This window comes from Octopus bimaculoides, chromosome 22, assembly GCF_046866305.1.
Source record: "Octopus bimaculoides isolate indiv1 chromosome 22, ASM4686630v1, whole genome shotgun sequence".
Taxonomy (NCBI): Eukaryota; Metazoa; Mollusca; class Cephalopoda; order Octopoda; family Octopodidae; genus Octopus; species Octopus bimaculoides.
The window spans coordinates 21,640,110-21,660,961 of NC_142949.1; the positions used below are offsets into that span (position 1 = coordinate 21,640,110).

At 37.1% G+C, this 20,852-nt stretch overlaps 2 protein-coding genes across 3 annotated transcripts in view; one reads left to right on the forward strand and one right to left on the reverse strand.

Moving 5' to 3' along the window:
* The window catches only part of LOC106867316 (uncharacterized), a 60,237-nt gene extending 54,269 nt beyond the window's left edge, over positions 1 to 5,968 (reverse strand). Inside the window, exons 1-3 of the mRNA XM_014912156.3 lie at positions 5,504 to 5,968; positions 2,912 to 2,949; positions 1 to 60 (exon numbers count right to left, since the gene is read on the reverse strand). The exon at positions 1 to 60 is cut by the window's left edge and continues 30 nt beyond it. Coding sequence (XP_014767642.1) covers positions 1 to 60; positions 2,912 to 2,942 — 91 coding nt within the window. The 5' untranslated portion in view covers positions 2,943 to 2,949; positions 5,504 to 5,968. The remainder of the gene's footprint in view (positions 61 to 2,911; positions 2,950 to 5,503) is intronic.
* A 67-nt stretch (positions 5,969 to 6,035) lies between these two features.
* Positions 6,036 to 20,852, forward strand: part of LOC106867306 (sorting nexin-8) — an 81,444-nt gene continuing 66,627 nt past the window's right edge. For both annotated transcript variants that reach the window (XM_089339804.1, XM_089339805.1), the window contains exons 1-3: positions 6,036 to 6,071; positions 6,324 to 6,451; positions 18,112 to 18,244. In XM_089339804.1, the coding sequence (XP_089195930.1) occupies positions 6,050 to 6,071; positions 6,324 to 6,451; positions 18,112 to 18,244 (283 nt within the window). In that variant the 5' untranslated portion in view covers positions 6,036 to 6,049. The remainder of the gene's footprint in view (positions 6,072 to 6,323; positions 6,452 to 18,111; positions 18,245 to 20,852) is intronic.

A 20,852-nucleotide genomic window follows, 5' to 3' on the forward strand; every position in this document is an offset into this window, starting at 1 on the left:
CATCTGGAGCAGTTTTATCTGTAGGGGCACTGTCTGATCTTGAAAAGGATTTTATTTTGGCTGAATAAAAGAGAGAAAAAGAGGAAAGTGAAATGAAAAGAGAGATAGAGAAAGAAAAGAGAAAAGGAGAGACAAATAGAAAGAGGAGAGAGGTATAAAGGAGAGTCAGAGAGAGAATATATGAGTGGAACAGACTGAGGGGGCAGAGTGAATGACAGAGAAACAAAGAGAGGGAGGAGAGAGAGAGAGAAAATATAAGAGAAGTGGACAGGAAAGAATGAATGACAAAAAAGCAGAGAGAAGGAGGGGAGGTAGAAAGCAAGCGAGAGAGAAAAAGTGAGAGACAGAGAAATTGTATATCATAAAGACAGATTATACATAAAAAGATACATGAATTAGTCTGTGCATATATTACAACAAAGTAATTAAATACAACCAGTTTGGCCAGACATAAAATGGTTGAATAAAGAAATTGGTTATCAGAAAATATTTGAAATACATGTAGTAGATCCCCGCTTTATAAATCCACTGATAAAGAATCCACCTGCTTAATATATCCAAAATGGGTTGGGACAGAATTTTAGAATCTTCTATTTAATAAATCCAAACCATCCTTTAATAAATCCAATTATCAATGCTTCTTTCTAAACTGTCAACAAGTGGCAGTGAACAAATGAAGTGTTTTTTTTTTTTGCTCTTAAATACTGACAGGTAGGCTCCAGCAGCCACAGCCAGCCAGCTGTCATGTGGTACACTCCACCATCTAAAAATAGATCAATAAATATGTAGTAGCTGGTGGCGGCTGCTGGAGTCTACCACACAACCCTGTCATTCAAGCAAAAATGCAGGCTCCACTACACATCTTGTCAAAATTACGCACTCTTCTCATTCATTGGATGATGGAGTGTACCACATGACAGCTGGTTGATTGAGGCTGCTGGAGCCTACCTTTCAATATTTAAGGGCTAAAAAAACACGTCATTCCTCATTTGCATAGAGAGAAAGACACACACACAAGTTGTCCAAATGTTCAAAATGAAAAGAGAAAGGCAAGACAAATCCATGGCAGAAAAGATTCAATTGTTAGAACATTGAAGAGCTCTTGGGAAAACAACTCAGTGGGAAGCAGCACAGAGTTTTGGAATTTCAAGAGGTTTGCTCTGGAATTTACTAAAGAATGGGGGTGACCTTCATGCCAAAGAACATAATGGCTGTTCATCAAAGAAAAAGTGCCAACAAACGGGAAAGAGCAGATAGACTGTGCTCTCTAGGATTGGTTTCAATTCATTCATTCGAAAAATGTCCCCGTCAACAACCTGATCCTAATGCACAAAGCTAACACCATTCCTCAAGCTGCTAGACACGATTTTAAGGCATCTGAAGGTTGGTTTTACTGTTGAAATCTCTTTTACAGTTCTAAAGAGTAAGCTTTGTAGTTCACTAGTTCACATTTTTCTCTTTTGAGAACACAAACTGAACATGTCTTACTTTGTGGGTGACGCATCTGAAGCTGATGTCAAATGAGCCCATCAATTTCGCAAGACAACCATGCAGCTTCTGTTGAAAATCATGTCAGCCACAAGACATCTACAATGCTGATGAAACTGGGATCTACTTTCATGCATTACCAGGGAGTACATATGTCAACGAGAGTTGAAAGAAAACTGGTAGGAGCTTTAAGACAGCAAAGGACCATGTGGCCTTGAAGGTGGGCTGCAACATGAATGGAGACAAAGAAAACTTGCTCTTAATCTTTTTTTATGACTTTATGAGAAGACAAGCAGGATCCCTCATCTTTTTGCTGGTTATCCAGGTCAGGTGGGAGAAAAACAGAAAGAAACTATGACTGATGGGTTGTCATTAGAATGGGAATCTGATCACAATGCTGGATTTCTTCGCAGATAACCTTGGAGCAGTGTCTGATGAAAATGGTGAAAGATTTCACCAGGACATTAGTGCTATGGAGAAATGATACCAAGGCTTCTGGAATGACAGTATCTTAGCTGACTACTGCTGGACACTTTACCGTGATCAATCAGATCAGGAACGCCACAGGAAATCCAAATCCCAATGTTTCTAACTCTGTTGTTCTAACTTTGTTTTGTCTGACCCATTTTTTTGTGTTTTCACTCTTTGTAGAATGATAATGATGATTTTTTAAGGCAATAAACTCATTTACTTTCTACAAATAACGTCCTTATTTATTATGTTAATGATTTCATATATACAATTACTGAAAAACTGATACATGCTGCATACAAAAGGAGTGAAATTTTGAAGTCAGCATGAAAAATGAGCTGGTTTGTATTCATAATGAGTATTAAACATTTAATTTTCTTGACCAGTGTACTGACTGGTTAGGCATCTACAGAGTTTTCCTTCACTCAGTTTCACTCGTCCAGGTTGAGTCAGAAAACACTTGAACAAGGTTTCACACAGTGGGATTAAAACTGGAAGTAGGTGATTGCAAAGCAAACTTCTTCATCACATGGCCATATCTGTGCACAATAAGAAGCAGTTGTGGGTGCATTGTGTGTCAGTTTGCTTAGCTGTGACGAATATGATGAACAGCTACCAAGACTACTGAGAATATTTCCTGTGCTAGACTGACTTCTAATTCTGAAAGAAAGTATCCATTTCTTATCTTCTTAATACATGTATGGGGTGGATAGATGAATGAATGGGTGGATGTGTGTATAGATGGATGGATAACTATTTCATCAATGGGGAAACTGAAAAATTAGTGCTTTTCAAACAAAGTTCCTTGCAATATTTGTTCTGTACTTAGTTACTGATACCCTTCTCCATCTTACCATCAGAAATGCAATAAACCAATAAAGTGATGTTCACCAATTGCGATACAAAATAAATACATAGGAATGAAAAAGGGAAGAGCTCTAAATCTACTTACTTTTCTTCCGTGAAATTGGTCTGGAACTCATTTTGCACCTAGTCACAGAAAATATTTTAAATGTAGAAAGTTTCAAAATATGAGATCAAAATTGCTATTGTAATATTACACCCACCTATGTTCATGAGCCACTTTCCCATAATTGCATGGGAAAGTGGATGCTAAAGTGATGATGATGTTATATATATATATGTGTGTGTGTGTGTGTGTGTGTGTGTGTGTGTGTGTGTGTGTGTGTGTGTGTGTGTGTGTGTGTGTGTGTGTGTGTGTGTGTGTGTGTGTGTGTGTGTGTGTGTGTGTGTGTGGATCTAGCTTGACCCTGCCTGAGATTTGAAACCAAATCCACCTGCTTGTTGCTTGTCAAAACGAGCGGGAAAATCCTCTCCACACCAAATGATTGATGAGGAAACACTTGACCCCCTAGGATTTGTGCTGGTCAAGGAAAGGTCAGTCCTTTTTTTAAGGTTTGACCTACATTACTGACCATAGTCTATATAACAAGAGAGAATTTCCTATCTCTTCCTCTAATGTGTCAGCTATGACCAAGGAGCAACATGCTCTTTTGCATCAACCATGACCAAGAGCAGCACCTTCCTTGGCTGCAAGAAAGACGATGCCACCTCTATCCTTTCTAGTCAGCACCATGCATTCCTTACTCTTTTAATCTCTACTGACAGACAACCTCTTTGTACACTATAAACTACTAAGCGAGCCAACCTTGTTGTCACTATCACTAGAATTGCTACTGTCTCTTTAACTACCTATCAGGCAAAAGAATAAACATATGTAAATAATATTTCTTCCTTCTTGGTGTTGATTCTTCAATGTTTACTGGTACTCCTGTGGAGACGCAATGGCCCAGTGGTTAGGGCAGTGGACTCGCGGTCATAGGATTGCGGTTTCGATTCCCAGACCGGGCGTTGTGAGTGTTTATTGAGCAAAAACACCTAAAACTCCACGAGGCTCCAGCAGGGGATGGTGGCGAACCCTACTGTACTCTTTCACCACATCTTTCTCTCACTCTTACTTCCTGTTTCTGTTGTGCCTGTAATTCAAAGGGTCAGCCTTGTCACACTGTGTCACGCTGAATATCCTCGAGAACTACGTTAAGGGTACACGTGTCTGTGGAGTGCTCAGCCACTTGCACGTTAATTTCACAAGCAGGCTGTTCAGTTGATCGGATCAACTGGAACCTCGACGTTGTAAGCGACGGAGTGCCAACAACAACAACAAAAACTGGTACTCCAGCGTGAGAACCTTGAAGCATTACATCTATACACTACATTCAGTAGTGGGCTACATCATATTGACCTGATATGGCACACCATGTCCAGCCCACTACATATACATAACTTAGGTGACAGGTTAGCAATAGTGGAGGTTGTTCTGAAGGCGTAGCTGCTAGAATAAGAAAGAACTGGGCAAAGTTCAACAAGTTACTCCTTCTGTTAATAACAAAGGGTCTCCGCCTCAGAGTGAAAGGCAGATTGTATGATGCCTGTGTAGGAACAGCTATGCTACATGGCAGTGAGAAATGGGCTGTGACTACACAGGATATGCAAAGGCTTCAAAGAAATGAAACCAGCATACTCCACTGGATGGTTAATGTCGTTGTGCATATATGACGGAGTGTAAGTGACTTGAGAGAAAAACTGGGTAGATGGTGCTTCAAATCTAGTGTGCAAGAGAGAAGGCTGTGGTGGTACAGTCATGTGATGCATATGGATGAGGACAGCTGCATCAGGAAGTGCCGATCTCTAATTGTGGAATGAGTAAACCCAAGAAGATGTGGGATGTCGTGGTGAGAAAGGATCTTCAGACACTGGACTTCACAGAGGGGCTGACAAAGGACCAAGACCTGCTGTGCTTGAGAAGGCACGTCAGGCTAAGTAAAATTGTGGCTGTCCTCTGCATTCCTCTTCAGCTGAGTGATTCTAATCTTGCGGAATCATAGGTGCTGGTGCCATATAAAGCACTCATGCCAGTGCTGCGTAAAAGCACCCACTACACACAATAAAGTAGTTAGTGTTAGGAAGGGCATCCAGCTATATAGAAATCAAACCAAAACAGACATGGAGCTCAGGCAGCGGATCTATTCAGTTTGGCTCACAGATTTTTTAATCTGCGGAAAGAGGAGTCGGCTTCCTTTCCTCATAACTTATGAAAAAAAGACAAAAAGTTGGTGGGCTCGCACACATACATACTGTCACACATCATTTTTTTTTTTTTTTTTTGAAATTTAAAGTTACATTCTTTTGAAAGTTATGAGGAAACAAAGCTGTCTCGGGTGAATTCTCCGAAACTCCTCTCCCTACTCTTGGAAATTTTTTCCTTACAATAAATTCCAATATAATCGGAATCTACAACATCTGAATAGAATTTCATTATACAATATTCATTTTTCTGGAAGTTATGAGCAAAGTCGGGAGGTAGGACACTTGTGTAGGTATGAGATATTCATATGAAATAGTTCCTGAATTTTCAACCAGGAATTGAAACCGTAGCCTAAATGTTTCTACTAACCTCTTTCCTTTCTTTTATGTTACACATAAATGTGTGTGTGTGTAAAGAATTCACTGTAAACCGAGTTACCTTTGATTAGTGAAAAAGAACAGGTGCGTTGCAGATCGAAAACAGCGATAGTTGAGGTCAATACATCAATGCATGGTTCCTGAGAGGAGGATTTTTTTTTTCTTCTTCTCAATATAAATAACAACTTAAAACGAAATCACATAATAATAAATCCTGGAACAAATAAAATCAAGAAATATTTTATCGGTTGTGACTTAAAATAATAATATATAGATATGTAATATTTTCTCTCAGAAAGGACAAGTAAACAAGTCTGCCCTTGTTTCAAATGTTTTGATAATCTCTATTCCATGGTTACAACTTTCAGTGACGCTTTCTAATTCGAATACATACATACATGCGTATATAATATAAAGTATAGACAAAGCTGTTCAACACTGAAGCGGTATTTACGTATGTAATGAATTGCAATGTATTTAATATGATGTATCAGGAATTTAGAGTGCAAAGAGGTAAAATAAGCACTTTTAGCAGAAAATGCGAAGCGGTGGGGAAAAATCTTCAGCTAACAGCATTTTATCAATCACATGATATTTAACGTTCAAGATGTCGTCGGACCTGTCGTGTGGTAAGTTGTCAGGCTTTACAGAATTCATATTTCCCATGTTTTCTTCTGAGATCACGAGAAATTATTTCCCTGTGAACATAAAAACATCTTTCCTTCATTTGTCATTCATAAATTAGATGACTTGTTGCTTACAAATCCCTATTGAATGTGCACACATCCATACATAATATCGTGAGTGTCTGTATACATACCTGTTTCATTGAATGACAACAAGCTGGTCTTTATTTTTTTTTTTCTTTTTGCCACCTGCAGCAGGTTCTGTTCCCCCTCTGTATCGAGAAATTTACGATATCATATCTCCAAGTCAAGAGCGGGTCGACAGAGAGCTTTTCCTCAGTATTTTCGCGAAATCCAATCTTCCAAACGAAACAATCACACAGGTAACCTTTATTTATTTATCCACTCCCTCTCTGTTACCTGTGTACTTAGAGTGCAAAGTCTGCTCTAAGAGACTTGTATGTTTAACATTGAAATCTATGGAATAATATTAAAAGGAAACAAAACACTGTTTGAATTTTAAATTTTATAGCACTTAACGAATTAGATTGTAAATTTAAAACAATCTATTGCAATGCAATTTGGCAAGGGGATGGGTTGTATGTTTTTCAAATATAGTCGTGTACCTCAAACTAATATTTTGGGTCATTAAACAAATGTCAATGTAGGATATATATATATATATATATGTATGAATAGCCTCTATATATGTGTGATATTACAGGTTTAGGTGTTTATTATATTATCAATGGAAGGATATAACACGATTTCAAAACAGTGGGCGTTTCCCGCTGGAAAGGTCGATGATATTTTGTTGCAGTAACTCATTCTACGAAAGATATGCAAGCAACCTTTTTTCTTTCTTTGTGTGTGTGTAAATAGATAGCCTTAGCAACACTCTGTCTCGGAAAATAACCATTGCAGTTCGTTGGGTTCTAATTCAACGTTGAATCACTTAGCAACAAGTGTAAAACGGGTGTGTGTTGTGTGTGTGAATGTCAGTGAGAGGAATATTTAGATAACAATATCGGACTTTCAGTCATAGCATTTCTTATATATATATATATATATATATATTTGTTATGCTTACTTGCAAAAAGACCATTTCTGCAACGTGTAGCTAGCTTATTACACAGCACCCAGAAGAAGCATGTGGTTGCAGCGCTTGCGCGCGCACACACACACACGTGCTCTGACATATGGTTGTTAATTGAAATATGCTGAATGTAAGAAGCAAAATCATCGCTGATGTTTTTTTCTTTTATTTCGTGTTTATTTGACAGAAAATCAAAGCAAAGTCACAGATAGCTAAATCTTAAAAGTAATTTGAATGATCTGCAGATTAACTGTGAAAAGTTTGTAATTACGCGATTGTAGTGTCAGAATTTTAAGTCGAAATTAGAGAGATCCTCTACGTGGTAGATCGACTTACCAGAAACAACAGCCATATTTCTTTACATCCTACTATCTTAAATAAGGGGTTACATTGGGTAATGTAGACGTTGATGCCTCTAAAAATCAAGATGATCACAGCTTGAGTGTCTTTGGTCATGTCTGCATTCTCATGGTTGACTCGGTGTTAAACATCTTGTTTGTTAACGATTGCTCCTTTTGTCTGTACATAATTCTGGTTTTTATTTTCCTATAGAAAAAATTATTACGTCAACTAGATATTGCAGGGTACTTTTTTTAAAACATCGATTAATAAACAAAGCCTATTGAGTTGTGAAAATATATTGACTTGGAAAACTTTTAAATGAGTTGTCAAACGGGTTATAATTTTTTATCGGACTATTTACCTCATCTTTATCAATGAAAAAAATGTAGATGCAAACATTTTTTTAAATATCATAAAGACGATTTTTAAAATTGTTTTGACTCTAATCTGGAAAATAATGCTATGAAAAAGAATTTATTTTTGCATTGATGACAATATAATAGCGCTGAAGGTTTATTTTGCCTTTAACAAGTGGATTATGTAAGGTTGTTGACATAACCTTTTAACTCGAACCCAGCATTGTAATAATGTTCTGTAAAACTGTCTTGTTTCATATCAGCTGAAGCCTTTTATCAAATTCCTTTCCATATTGCGTCAAAGGCACCACAAACAACCTCGCTCGCGTTCGAACTCAAGACACGAAGGTTAGAACAGCGATTTTTATGAGATGCAGAAAAGGAAATCTTGTAAACAATGTTCGAGGATATTAGTGCTTATTGAGGGCATTTTGCTTTCGAGAATATACTTCTCACTCAACGACTTTCGTATAAATGTTTGTTTATGCTTCTGTGAAGAAGTATAATAGACGAATTCATTTCCTGAGTACCACTTGACACATCATTGACAAGTACTGAATTTGATTTGCTTTATAAAACTGACATAATGACTTACTATGCTTCAAGGCCAAAGATTTATAGGAAAGTGAAACCGAACATCGTGATCCCTTGCTTATTAAATAAGTTTTCCTCATCTTGTCTAGTCATACAAGTAATATCTTTTTGGGACATTCGTTTTCAGCTTATAAAACACTTGTTTGTACATGCTGTTGCTATATTTATAAGAAAACAATTAAATAAAGCTCGCTCTTAACTCCAGATGTGTTGTCGTTACTTTTAACAAGAAGACATTTATAGTATTTCATTCAATTTTTTTATCCTTGCCAGTTCACAAATTTTTAAAAAATAGAAAAACTTAGCAAATAGACTAAAGAGGATTTTTGAAAGTACATTTTTTTTTTACTTTGCATGTATTTTTGCAGTTTGATAGCAGCCCCTTTAAGATACTAGCACCTACACCTAAAAAATGTTTGTGTATAGGCGCGACCCAGTATGGCATCAACTGGCTGAAACATAAAAGAATGCGTGCGCGCACAAATAAAAAGAGAGATTTAGCAAAAGAAACGAGAGAGAAAGAACCACAGCAGATGACAGAATGCATATCTGTGTAGACACACAATATCAGCAGAAAGCTATCAAACCGACTGAAGGTCCGAGTCTCATGTATGGCACTTATAAAATACGTGTGTGTGTGTGTGTGTGTGTGTTGCTTAGTATTAATGAGTAACGTGACATAGTTCCTGATTGTAACGTTTTACTTATGTTGCTAATTTCTTAGATAAGAGATTGGCCACCATTGCCTGGCTTCTAACTTTTAAAAAAATCATGTGGCCACTCTCCAAGTTTTCCTACTGTACTGAGATCATATAGCTTTTGACATATACCATGGTTGACTTTACCAAAGGCTTTTGCGAAGTCAAGCTATATCATATCCACATTTGAGTTGTTGAACAACTGTTTTAACGGATATTTTCATTTTAGCTGCCAAGATCAATTTCTGTTTGATTTCATATTCAGTGTAATGATACACTTTTATATGCTAATCAATGCCATGAAAATCATTTTTGCCATAAATCAATAAATAAGTTATTAGCTATTAAAGTTTGAAAATTTGGGGTAATTTGTGGTTAGCCACAGACACATTCATGCCTGTTTCCATAGTAACAAGCCAAGCACAAGAACACTTTTGTCTGTGAGAAAGCATGTTGTAGTAGACTAGCTTATTTTGCTGAATTACATCCTTTGCTGGTAAACACCACCAGGTAGTGTCACAGCTGTCATCTATATATTCCGGTGGTTGTGATCTTTTTTCCCTCTCTCACTGCTATGATGCCAAGAAGCACGGATCTCTCTCTCTCTCTCTTTGCCTCCACCAGGACAGCATACACGAGCTACACTGAAATGTTATGACTACTGCTATTATTTCTCAGACCACATGTTCAGCAACGTATACTTGTTATTTACAAAATGTTTTGCTTAAGCTGTGTTAACTCCAGTATTTTCTATGAAGTCTTCATGTGAGTATTGTATATATTTTGATAGAGACACTGCAGCTCAATGCTTTCACTCACAACAATAAGAAATGTGGTAATGTTAAAATGATGTCCCATTTCCTTATTGCATTCCTCACACAAAAATTTGTGGTAACATCTTAGTTACCCCAACCACTAACCAGTCATTGAGATGGTTGTCATAAGTAGCAGCCAAATAGGCCTTAAATCATGCACCAGAGGAGGATGCGATTTCATACTTGCAAAAGAAAATTCTACAAAACGAAGAAGCATCTTATAAGTACAAGAAGTCATGGTGGGTATATGTATTGGTGATGCACATACCCAGGATGCATGGAGTCTGTGTCAGTGAGGAAAGACACCTAGTTGGAGGGTGGCACTCTTCCTCTTAGGACTGTAGTGTTTTTCCTTTACTCATGGGTTAAAGAGTTGACTTCAGTCTGGTTTTGTGTTGAAGAACTGTAGATGAACCATTGTGCAGCTGTTGATTATAACAGCTATGTTAGGGAAGTATGTGTGTTGGACCTGCTCTGTCATCCAGTTAAAGTTGTTGGTCCTGGGAAGATTGTTGAGATGTTTGTTTTTTAAAAATATTATATTTGTAATGTGCTATTTTGTTTTTGGATAAATCTTTTAAGTTTGTGCTATAAGTTTCTTATTTTGAGAAATATTTGATTTGTAATGTGCTGTTTATCACATTAAATGCATATTGAATGCTTAAAACTACAAAAAATGTGTCGTTTACTCGTTTTTTTTTTTTTGTCAGGTGTGCTAAAAATAATAGGTAAATAAGCCTTAAATCGTATACCCCCACAATTTTTTTTTTTTTTTTTGAGGGATGGGGCATAATTGTATGAAGTCCTGTGTGTAGAATACAAATTTGCAAAAATTTTCTAAAAGTTCCAAAAAATAAAGTTATGAGGGGGTTATGTCATGTGTAATTCATTTGTTTATGGTTTCATATAAAACCACAAATGTTATTTTAAGGATGTTGACAAAATGTGCTGTCAAGCACAAAATGACCGCTTCCAAATCTTGTTTCCTGACTGGAACTTATTTTTAAAAACCTTTCTGGAAAAACTGAAATAACTCCAGCAATTCAGGTTGGAAAAATGCATAAGTGTACCATATGTTCAATAAACTTTGATTTTTGAAATCTTGGCAGCCAAACAGAAAAGATTCATTTTAACACCTGGTCGTAGTGCTATAAAAGCAGTGTCAGGCAGCTCCTATCCGGTCAAAAACCATGCTGGGTGTCATTCAGCAAGCCATTCTCTTCAAGGGACACAATTAGTTTCCTTTGGACTATTTGTTCCATAACTTTGTTGATATGTGAGGTGAGAGAGACAGGCCTATGTTTTTAGCATCTGCTCTACTTCCTCCTTTATGAATAGGGCATATTCTTTTCTACTCTAAGCAGGCACAAGGCCTGAAATTTTTGGGGAGGAGGCTAGTCAATTAGATCGACTCAGTATTTAACTGGTACTTAAATTATCGACCCTGAAAGGATGAAAGGCAAAGTCGACCTTTGTGGAATTTGAACTCAGAACTTACCGGCAGACGAAATACCGCTAAACATTTCGTCCGGCATGCTACCGATTCTGCCAGCTCACCGCCCTTGAACAGGGCATATTATTCCATCCTTCAGTCTGCCTGAGAGCTTACTGCTTGCAAGAAAGCTCTGAAAAAGAAGCTGCAGTAGTTTTGCAAGTACTCATTTGCATGACTTATGAAGGATTGCTGGGAATCCATTGGGACCAGCAGATGAGTTTGTTTCTACCTCATCTATGGGCAGTATTACGTTTTCTTTGAAGTTTATATCAGTTATTACTGCTTCACAGGTTACAGGTGTAGCGGTAACGAACTCTGCTGGTTCCTTCACTTGTCTCTATCCTAACTAAGTAGTGAAAACCCTTTTGAACTGTTCATTCAGTATACAATTTTTCTACCTTGGGTTTCCTGTGAGGAGGGACCCTATCTTGATGTGTACTGAGGCCATTCTTTGACAAAATTTGAGAAAGTGTTAGTGTTTTATGTTTTTTTTATAATTTGGACTTCATCTACTTTCACTTTTTCATGGTATTGTTGCAGACTTTTCTTTGTCTCCATCAGTGTTTTTTTTTTAAGACAAACTTTTCATTATTTTTGAGATAAGCAGTTTGGAATCTTTGTTCGTTTTCTCACAATTTTCCTCTCCCTGGGGATCTTGTTTTTCTGTGTATTGGCCTTGTGTTCTGAGACAGGTTTGTCACATAAGGCTTGCATTAGGGACTTAATATACTGATATCTCGTGTAAAGAGACATTTAGGCAAATCCTTTCATTTTTACTAGGCAGTCTTCTAACTTGCCTGTGTGATTCAGAACATCTGATGGGCGATATGTAGTAGATCACATGTGTTCCTTGTATAGAAGAACAGAATTGACTAAGCAGAGCAAGAGCACACATGAGGACAGAAAGTGTCGCTGAAGAAGTTACAGATGTGTGACAAAAGATTTCCAGACAATGGACATGAGTTAAATTAAGAACAGCAATAAACAAATGAAGAATGAATATACAGGGGTTGGACAAAATAATGGAAACACCTTAAAATTTCAAACAAATTTATTTCAATATTGGGTAGGACTGCCTTTGGCAGTAATTACAGTTTGAATTCTATTAAGTATGGACTTGTACAATTTTTGAATTGTCTCCAAAGGAATTTTTGTCCATTCTTCAGCTAAAACAGTCTCCAGTTCTTGTAGTGATGATGTTGGAGGATATCGACTCCTTACTGTTTTTCTATAATGCTCCATAAATGTTCAATAGTATTGAGATCTGGGGTCTGTGGTGGCCAGATAAGATGTTCAACTTCACTAGAATGTTCCTCGTGCCATTCAGTAACAACTTTAACTGTGTGAATTGGTGCATAATCATCCTGAAAGATTTCGTTTCCCTCTGGAAACAGTTCCACAACCATAGGGTGAATTTTGTTAGATAAAATACTTAAATAGTTTTCACTATTAATTCTACCATGAAGGGAAACCATTGGGCTGGCTGATTTCCAAGATATAGTCCCCCAGATCATCACAGATCCTCCTCCATGTTTAACAGTTGGAAGAAGGCAGTCTGAGTCAAATGCTTCTTTTGGCTGTCTCTACACGTATCCTCAGACGGTGGTTAGAAATAAGTAAAGGATGATTTTCCAAGAAAATAACATTCTTCCACTGTTGTAGGGACCAATTCTGTAGGTGTTTACTCCACTCTAAAAGCTTTGCAACGTTTGCTTTTGAAAGTAATGGTTTTTTGATTGCAGCCCTCCCATGAAATCTGGCTTTGTGCAGCTCCCGGTGAACTTTTTTGTGAAAACTATTCTTGAGGTGGTCATTAAGCTCTGCAGTAATTTTAACATAAGAGTCCAACAGTTTCTATTTGAAAGTTTTGGTTTTCTTCTGGAGTATTGCTTTGACGAGGAGGTTTTTCCATCTTTCCCAAAGGCTGTCATTACTTTCGAGACAGTATTTCTTGATACACCAAACATTTTGGTTGTTTTCATTATACTAGCACCTGTTATACGAGCACCAACAATTTAACCTCTTTGAAAGTCCAATAGATCTGTCATTTTAATGTATTTTAATTACCTTTTTCTGATGATATCTGAAAGAAAAACCCCAGCAATTTTAGCAAAACATTAAGCAACACTAATAATATATCAAGAAGCATAAAAATAAACAAGCTTTTGATGGCTTTATAGATATTTCAAAATAATGATGCTATGATGCTAGGTGTTTCCATTATTTTGTCCAACCCCTGTATAGTGCTTGTATTTATTTGGGGGGGAAAAAGAAAGACAATCCTGAACTACAACAATGTTTCAACACAGTTTCACAATAGGAATCTTGCAACACAAATTTATAAACGTGTGTATGTATGTGTATATATATATATATATATATATATATATATATATATATATATATATAAATATATAAATATATAAATTCAGAGAAAGGAGTGTTTGTTTGTGGAAAGATGTGCAGGAGTTATAAAAACTCCAGATACTCAGGAAATCAATTTTTTTCAAATGCCCAGGAGGCTCTTTAGCAGTCGTGGATAATTTCTGCTACTTAGGGGACAAAATTAGTAGGGGTCAGGATGTACAGAGCATGTAATAACTAGAGTAAGAACAGGATGGAGAAAATTCAGGGAGCCTTTACCACTGTTGACTATGAAAGGTTTCTCTCTCTGAGTGAAAGGAAGCTTGTATAATGCATGCATACAAACAGCAATTCTACATAGTGGTGTGATGTGGACCCTGAATGCAGAGGACATGCGAAGGCTAGAGAGGAATGAGGCTAGTATGCTCTGCTGGATGTGTTATGTGAGTTTACATGTGCGACAGTATTAGTGTATTGAGAAAGAAGTTAGATATAAGAGGGATTAGATGCTGTATGCAAGAGAGAAGACAGCACTGGTTTGGTCATTGAGGTAGATGGATGCTATCAGCTCTATAAAGATGTACCATTCACTCAAAGTGGATGGAACTTGTGAAAGAGAGAGACACGAGAATATGTGAAATAAAGAAGTCAAATTAACATTACAACTGTTTCCCTATCATTTATCCCATATCTTATATGAATAATGTTATGTAATTCATACAATTTTATGTAGTACATGGCATAATTTATGGAGATATGTAGTAATACTATAGTTTATTTACTTCCTCCGATGTCATGATTTGAAGGCACAGTCATCCAAATGAATATTATGCAATGAGTTCATTTGGGTGTCTTTACAATATGTAAATAGACCAAATAAATAAGACTTTCAATTGATATCTTCTGTATGTTGTAAGACAATCATAATAAAAGGTATAGAAGTGCTACTATTGGTTTCATGTACTGAGAGCATGCCAAACAGTGTTTTTTTAATGCATCTGGTGTCTTAGCACAATCATCAGACACTGCCCACATGGCATAACAAACTAAAAATGGGACGATAGGATGAGAGAAAAAAGGGAAAAAGGCAAGAAAGAAACAGATATAAAAGGCGGAAGGTTGGAAAACAAAACAAAAAAATCTGAAAGAAAGAAAAGCGGGGAATTAAAATTATTTTCTCCTTAGACCATAAAATATAAAGCTAAAAAGACAGTGACTTAGAGTCTGTGATACAGTTGTTCAATCAGCTGGTTTCTTAAAGGGATCTGACCGACATCAGGGTCCCTAATTTGCTGTCAGTTCACACATGAGCATTCCAATAATGCATTCCTAGTTGGACCAACATATATCTCTTCACAATTTGGGCATTTGATGTAGTAAATTAAATTTCTGTTTTTGCATTTCATATTTGCATTTGCAAATAATCTTCCAGTTTTTGTGTTCATATACTGACTGGTACCATTGGTATGCGTCCTCCTTCCACATACACCTGACCAGAAGTGGCAACACCACCAAGTAGATATATATATATACATATGATTGACCGTTGACTGAACACTATTCAATTTTTTTTCTCCGTGTTTTTCTCCTTGTCTCCGTATTCTTTCTGTTGAAGAGCGTAGCTCGAAACGTCAAAGACTTTCCGTATTCCCGAGCGTCATACTAATATATCCTTTTGTTATTTACACCACCTGTCCTCGTCTGTTGTTATTATTTGTATATTCTCCCATATATACATATATATATATATATATATTAGATGGTTTGGAGGTGATGTACAGGAATTATATATTAGAAAAAATAATAAGGTACTCAGATATATATATATATATATATATATATATATATATATACACACACACACACATAATGGGACAAGAATGCAAAACGTTGAGATAGGCGATACAAAGAAAACAAGGACGAGTCATTCGGGGTTTTCTTTCCTCAGTCGAGTTCCAGATTATCTTTGCAATTTCAGCTGGTTATACTCGAGATTGCTCCAATCTGGCCAGCCCCAAGGAAAAACTAAGCTAAGAGAATTAGATTCCTTCGAAACATTAGATTCCAGGTGTTTGTGGAAGGAGGACGCGATGTTTGGGGAAGAAGGACAGTGAATGTATACAACAACAAGGACAGAAAAAAAACGGAGAAAGTTACACAAATACAAATAACAGGACATAACAACAGGTGTCTTTTGACTAGGGACGAATTGAATTAAGCTGGTGTGAGTGGAAGTAAAGCCTTATGGCAGGGATACAAGATTTCACAGGCACAGGGAAGAATATAGATGTTGCACGGACAATGGCCAAATCAAGAAAGAAACGTCAGGCTTGACGGAACACCAGTCACGGGGGAGGGGGGAGAAAAGAGAGAGGTAGTGGCAGAGGGACAGAAGAAATAAGGAGGGGCAAGAAAAAATCATAGGGACACAGTGAAGTGAAGAGGAACGAAAGTGAGCATGAAGAAAAAGCTATGAAATGTGAGGGAGGGAGAACGGAAGAATGAAGAGTGGAATGAACAAAACAAGTGTGAAAGGGCTGATAGAAGAAGAAAATATATATATATATACATAAATACACATACACCCACATATATCTATATATACACATACATGTATACACACAAACATGTAAATAATAATCTACTTGTTTGTTCACCCATTATACATTAGAGAGGTGGGCATGAGAGAGGGAGGAGTGAAGGAAGAAGCAGAGAAAGGGGATTAATATTAATACACTTAGGCCAAATAGTCAGGTGGTCAGCTGAAGGTACAGGTGAAGAACAAGAGAAAAAAGGGAGAGAGAAGTATTAATGATGTGCAGTGGGGTGGAAAAGGAATACTTTTCAAAGCTTGGTTCAAATGCTCTAATTCCTGACAGTAGACTTGAGCATTGATTGTTGCATTAGGTGGTAACAATTCTAAGTGAATTACTCTTTTGCAATCCCACCAGATAGAGAGAAGAACCTTTTTCCCATGAAGTTCCCTTCTCGGTTGTAGTTGAGCTTTTTCCCTTTTACCAAGCCACTGTTTACGACATTTAACATTTCGATAGAAGATCCATTTTTGCCACCAGTCACATGTCTATCCAAAAAGGGTGAAATGAGTTTGCAAGAATGGAGAGAAGAGCAGATGTCAACTCAGGATTTGCAGTTGCTTTCAGACAATTCATGAGGCACCCATTTTCCAAGTTTAGAAACCTTTCCAAGTTGTTGAAGATGACAATGAACAGTTGTATGGTTTAAACTAAGCATTATTGCCAATTCTTCAACTGATAATGCAGGTTTTTCTTCAAGTAATGCCTCAAGGAGCTTATCATCAAACTCAACTGGACGTCCTGTTCAATCTTCATCTTCAAGGCTGAAATCTCCACTTCTGAATTTTGCAAACCATCTTCTGCAAGTTCTTTCATTCATGCATTCTTTCCCATAAACAGAGTGTATGTTTTGAGTTGCTTCGGCTGCAGAGTTTCTTTTTTTTGTATCCATAAAGCATTATGTGCCCCAAATGCTCTTTGGATCCTTCCATGTTAGAAGGGTTTTAATCAAAGAAATTTTAATTCTATTATTCTGTAAAATAATATTTAATTAGTTTAAATGTACGCAAATGCATAAAAATAATTTTTAATTCCATTAGACATTCTAAAATACTATTAAATTTCATTCAATTTTAGAAAGGGTAAAATCGGACAGAACTTATGGGATGACCTGATATTTTATGCAGACTTGAAATGGATGCATTTCGTTTGAATTCATTATTATAATTTTGGTGTGTGTTTATATCTCTATAGTTCTAAGCAAGCATCACCATTATATAAGTTGTGTTGTTGGTTTTGATTCTTCTGTAAAAGCATGTCCAGCCACAAAGATATATTACTTGGCTTGCAAACAGGTGGTGGTGGTTGGTGGTAGAAAGGGCAGCTAGCCAGAGTTTGTTTCCTTAAATACTGGCTGACCCATACAAGCATGGAAAAGTGGACATTAAAATGATTTCTCCCATTAAGATGATGACAATTAGGATTTTTTGTAAGGCAACACATTTTCAAGGAAGAATGCTGAATTAACTGAGTGAACCTCATTATGACTTAGTATTTATTTTATCAACCGTAGATGGTATGAAATGCAAAATTAGTTCTCAATAAAACTCCGAATGTAGAAGGTCAGTGCTGAATTTATTTTTGGCATTTAGTTTACTACTCTTCTATTAAGTTGATTCTGTTGAAATGATCAAATTCTTATAAAATTTTGATTTTCTTTATTAATAATGTTTTTCATCTCTTTGTTAGATTTGGGATGCTGTTGATATAAAAACAGGATTTTTATCTCGAAGTGGGATTTACAAAGCTCTAGCACTGACTGCTTTTGCTCAACATGGTAAACCAGTTAGTGATAAATTATTGGAAACTTTCTCTGGACAGGGTAAGGATTTTCTAAATTCACTTCTTTCCCTACAATCTTTTTTTTCTTGTTTTCTTCTTCTTCCACTATTTCCTATTGTTATTTTAACTCCAAGATAAAAGATTGGCACAGATGATAGACAACCTTTGGATTATTGACCCTTTAGTTACTAACCACCTATAGATGCCCCAAAACTTCAAGAGCTTATATTACCAGCCAGTCCGTACATACCCAAGATAATCTATTTATATTTAAATGAGAATTTCAGCACAAATCATGTTACCACAATCATGAAAACATGTTATTTCACTACATAGACAATTGAGTTACAGTATCCAGCATTATTTGGATTTTTTTTTTCCAAAATTTTTTCTACATTGATTTTTATACCAACACCAAATGAATACAGGTTCATGTTGTCAAGTAGTAAATCAGAATTTGAATGATTTTCAACAGAAGACCTGGAAAAATCAGGTATTGATGATGAACACAAAAACCATGTGGTGTGTGATTATGAATCACGTATTTCAATTTCTGAAAATAAAACCAGCAATTCTGACAATAACTCCGGTAGCAACAAAGAAAATAGATTTGTACCTGGTCTTCTTCATGGTTTTTCTGAAGACACAGGACCTAGTCACAATCTTTCCCTGGAGACAAACCATTAAATTATTTTTTTAATATTTTTTCCTCTTAGTTTGTTCAAAACAGTTACTGCAGAAACAAATCGTTATATAGAATATAAATAATGAGATTAAAAAGACAGTCTGTGGTTTCTCCACATGCTTGGATGAAATCTGAGCATTTTTTGCAATTAATATTATTATGGGAATAAGAAAGCTTGCCAGAATTACAAACTACTGGAGCAGTGAGAAACAAGCAGTACACCAGCATATAGAGAACCAAACTTTGATCGCTTCCATACTGTATCCAGGGTTGTATATATTTTTATACGTTTTTTTTTTTGTTTGGTCAAATTTGTGGTGGTTTTAGAAGCTGTGGCAACATGTACATGTGCTACAGTGGTTACAAGTATAAAAGGAGTGACAATGATCTCATCTACATGGCTGGGGATTTCAATGGGCATGTCAGACGGCAGCCTGGTATCTTCCACGGTGTACATGGGGGCCATGGAATTGGTTCCCAGAACGAAGAGGGAACAAGGCGATTGGAGTTTTGTGATGCAAATAACATATTGATCTGCAACACCAACTTCAGGAAGCCAGCCAGCCACCTGATAACCTATCACTCGAGTGACTCTGCTAACCAGATTGATTTCATTCTCACCAGGCAGAAGGATGCATGGTTGCTCTCAAATGCAAAGAGTCTCCCTGGTAAAGAATGTACCCCCCCCCCCCCCCCCAGCTTAGACTAGGCATTGGTGACTTTAGACTCCAGGTTAGAAGGATGCCAAGAAGCAGACCAATCTGGAAAAGAAAGACTTGGAAGCTTAAGGACATTTCATATGGTCAGAGATTTAGGGACATCCTCATCAAGAAATTTGATGAGAGACAGACAGACAGACAGAAGCTACAAAACTTGTGACATAGAGAGCAACTGGGAATTCCTGCAAGACAGCTTGCTGAGTACCACAGACCAAATCTGTGACTGGTGCAAAGTCTCAACCAGACCTATGGTAACGTAGTGGTGGAACAATACTGTAGACAGAGCCATTAGAACAAAGAAACAGGCCTGGAAGAGTGGGGGCAGCAGGGAACTATATCAGATAGCCAGAAGGGAAGCTAGGAGATAGGTATATCTAGCCAAGGGGGGAAACGGAAAAGAAGTAGTTTGCCAATATTCAGCGTCATGAGGACCAAAGGACTGAAGTATTTCAGATTGCAAGACAGTGTGTGAGAGAAAATTGTGATGTCATAGGATTCTGCGAAGAAAGAGGCTTGGAGATGCCATTATGAAAGACTGCTGAACATGGAGAATGATTGGGAAGAGGCGAGTCTGCCAAATGTTGACCCAGTTGAGGGACCAGCTATCCGAATCGACAGTACCCTGGCTGATAAAGCAATTAAAGATATGAAGAAAGGGAAAGCCTCTGATCCTTCAGGAATCACTGCTGAGGTGCTTAAAATATCTGGTGGTGTAAGTTATGGTCTAGTTAGCTGTATTGTAAATCAGTTGATTCATGGAGGAGTCATACCCAATGTAGTAGCACCATAGTTAACTGCTACAAAGGTAAAGGTGATGCCTGTGATAGAAATAATAACAGAGATATCAAATTGTTGGATCAGGTGATGAAAGTTGCAGAGAGAATCATAGCCCAACTAATTAGGGAGAGAGTTAGTCCAGATGAGATGCAGTTTGGTTTTGTTCCAGGTAGAAGCACCACTGATGCTATTTTTCTGATAAGGCAACTGCAAGAGAAATACCTAACCAAAGATAAACCTCTGTACTTGGCTTTTGTTGACTTGAAGAAAGGTTTTGACAGGGTCCCTTGATCCCTTATCTGGTGGTCAATGTGGAAAGTGGGGATAGACGAGTAGTTGATAAGAGCTGTTCAAGCCTTGTATAAGTATGCTACCAGTAAGGTGAGGGTGGGCAATGAGTACAGCAAAGAATTCAGGGCACAAGTAGGTGTTCACAAAGGATCGGTGCTCAGCCCCCTTTTGTTCAT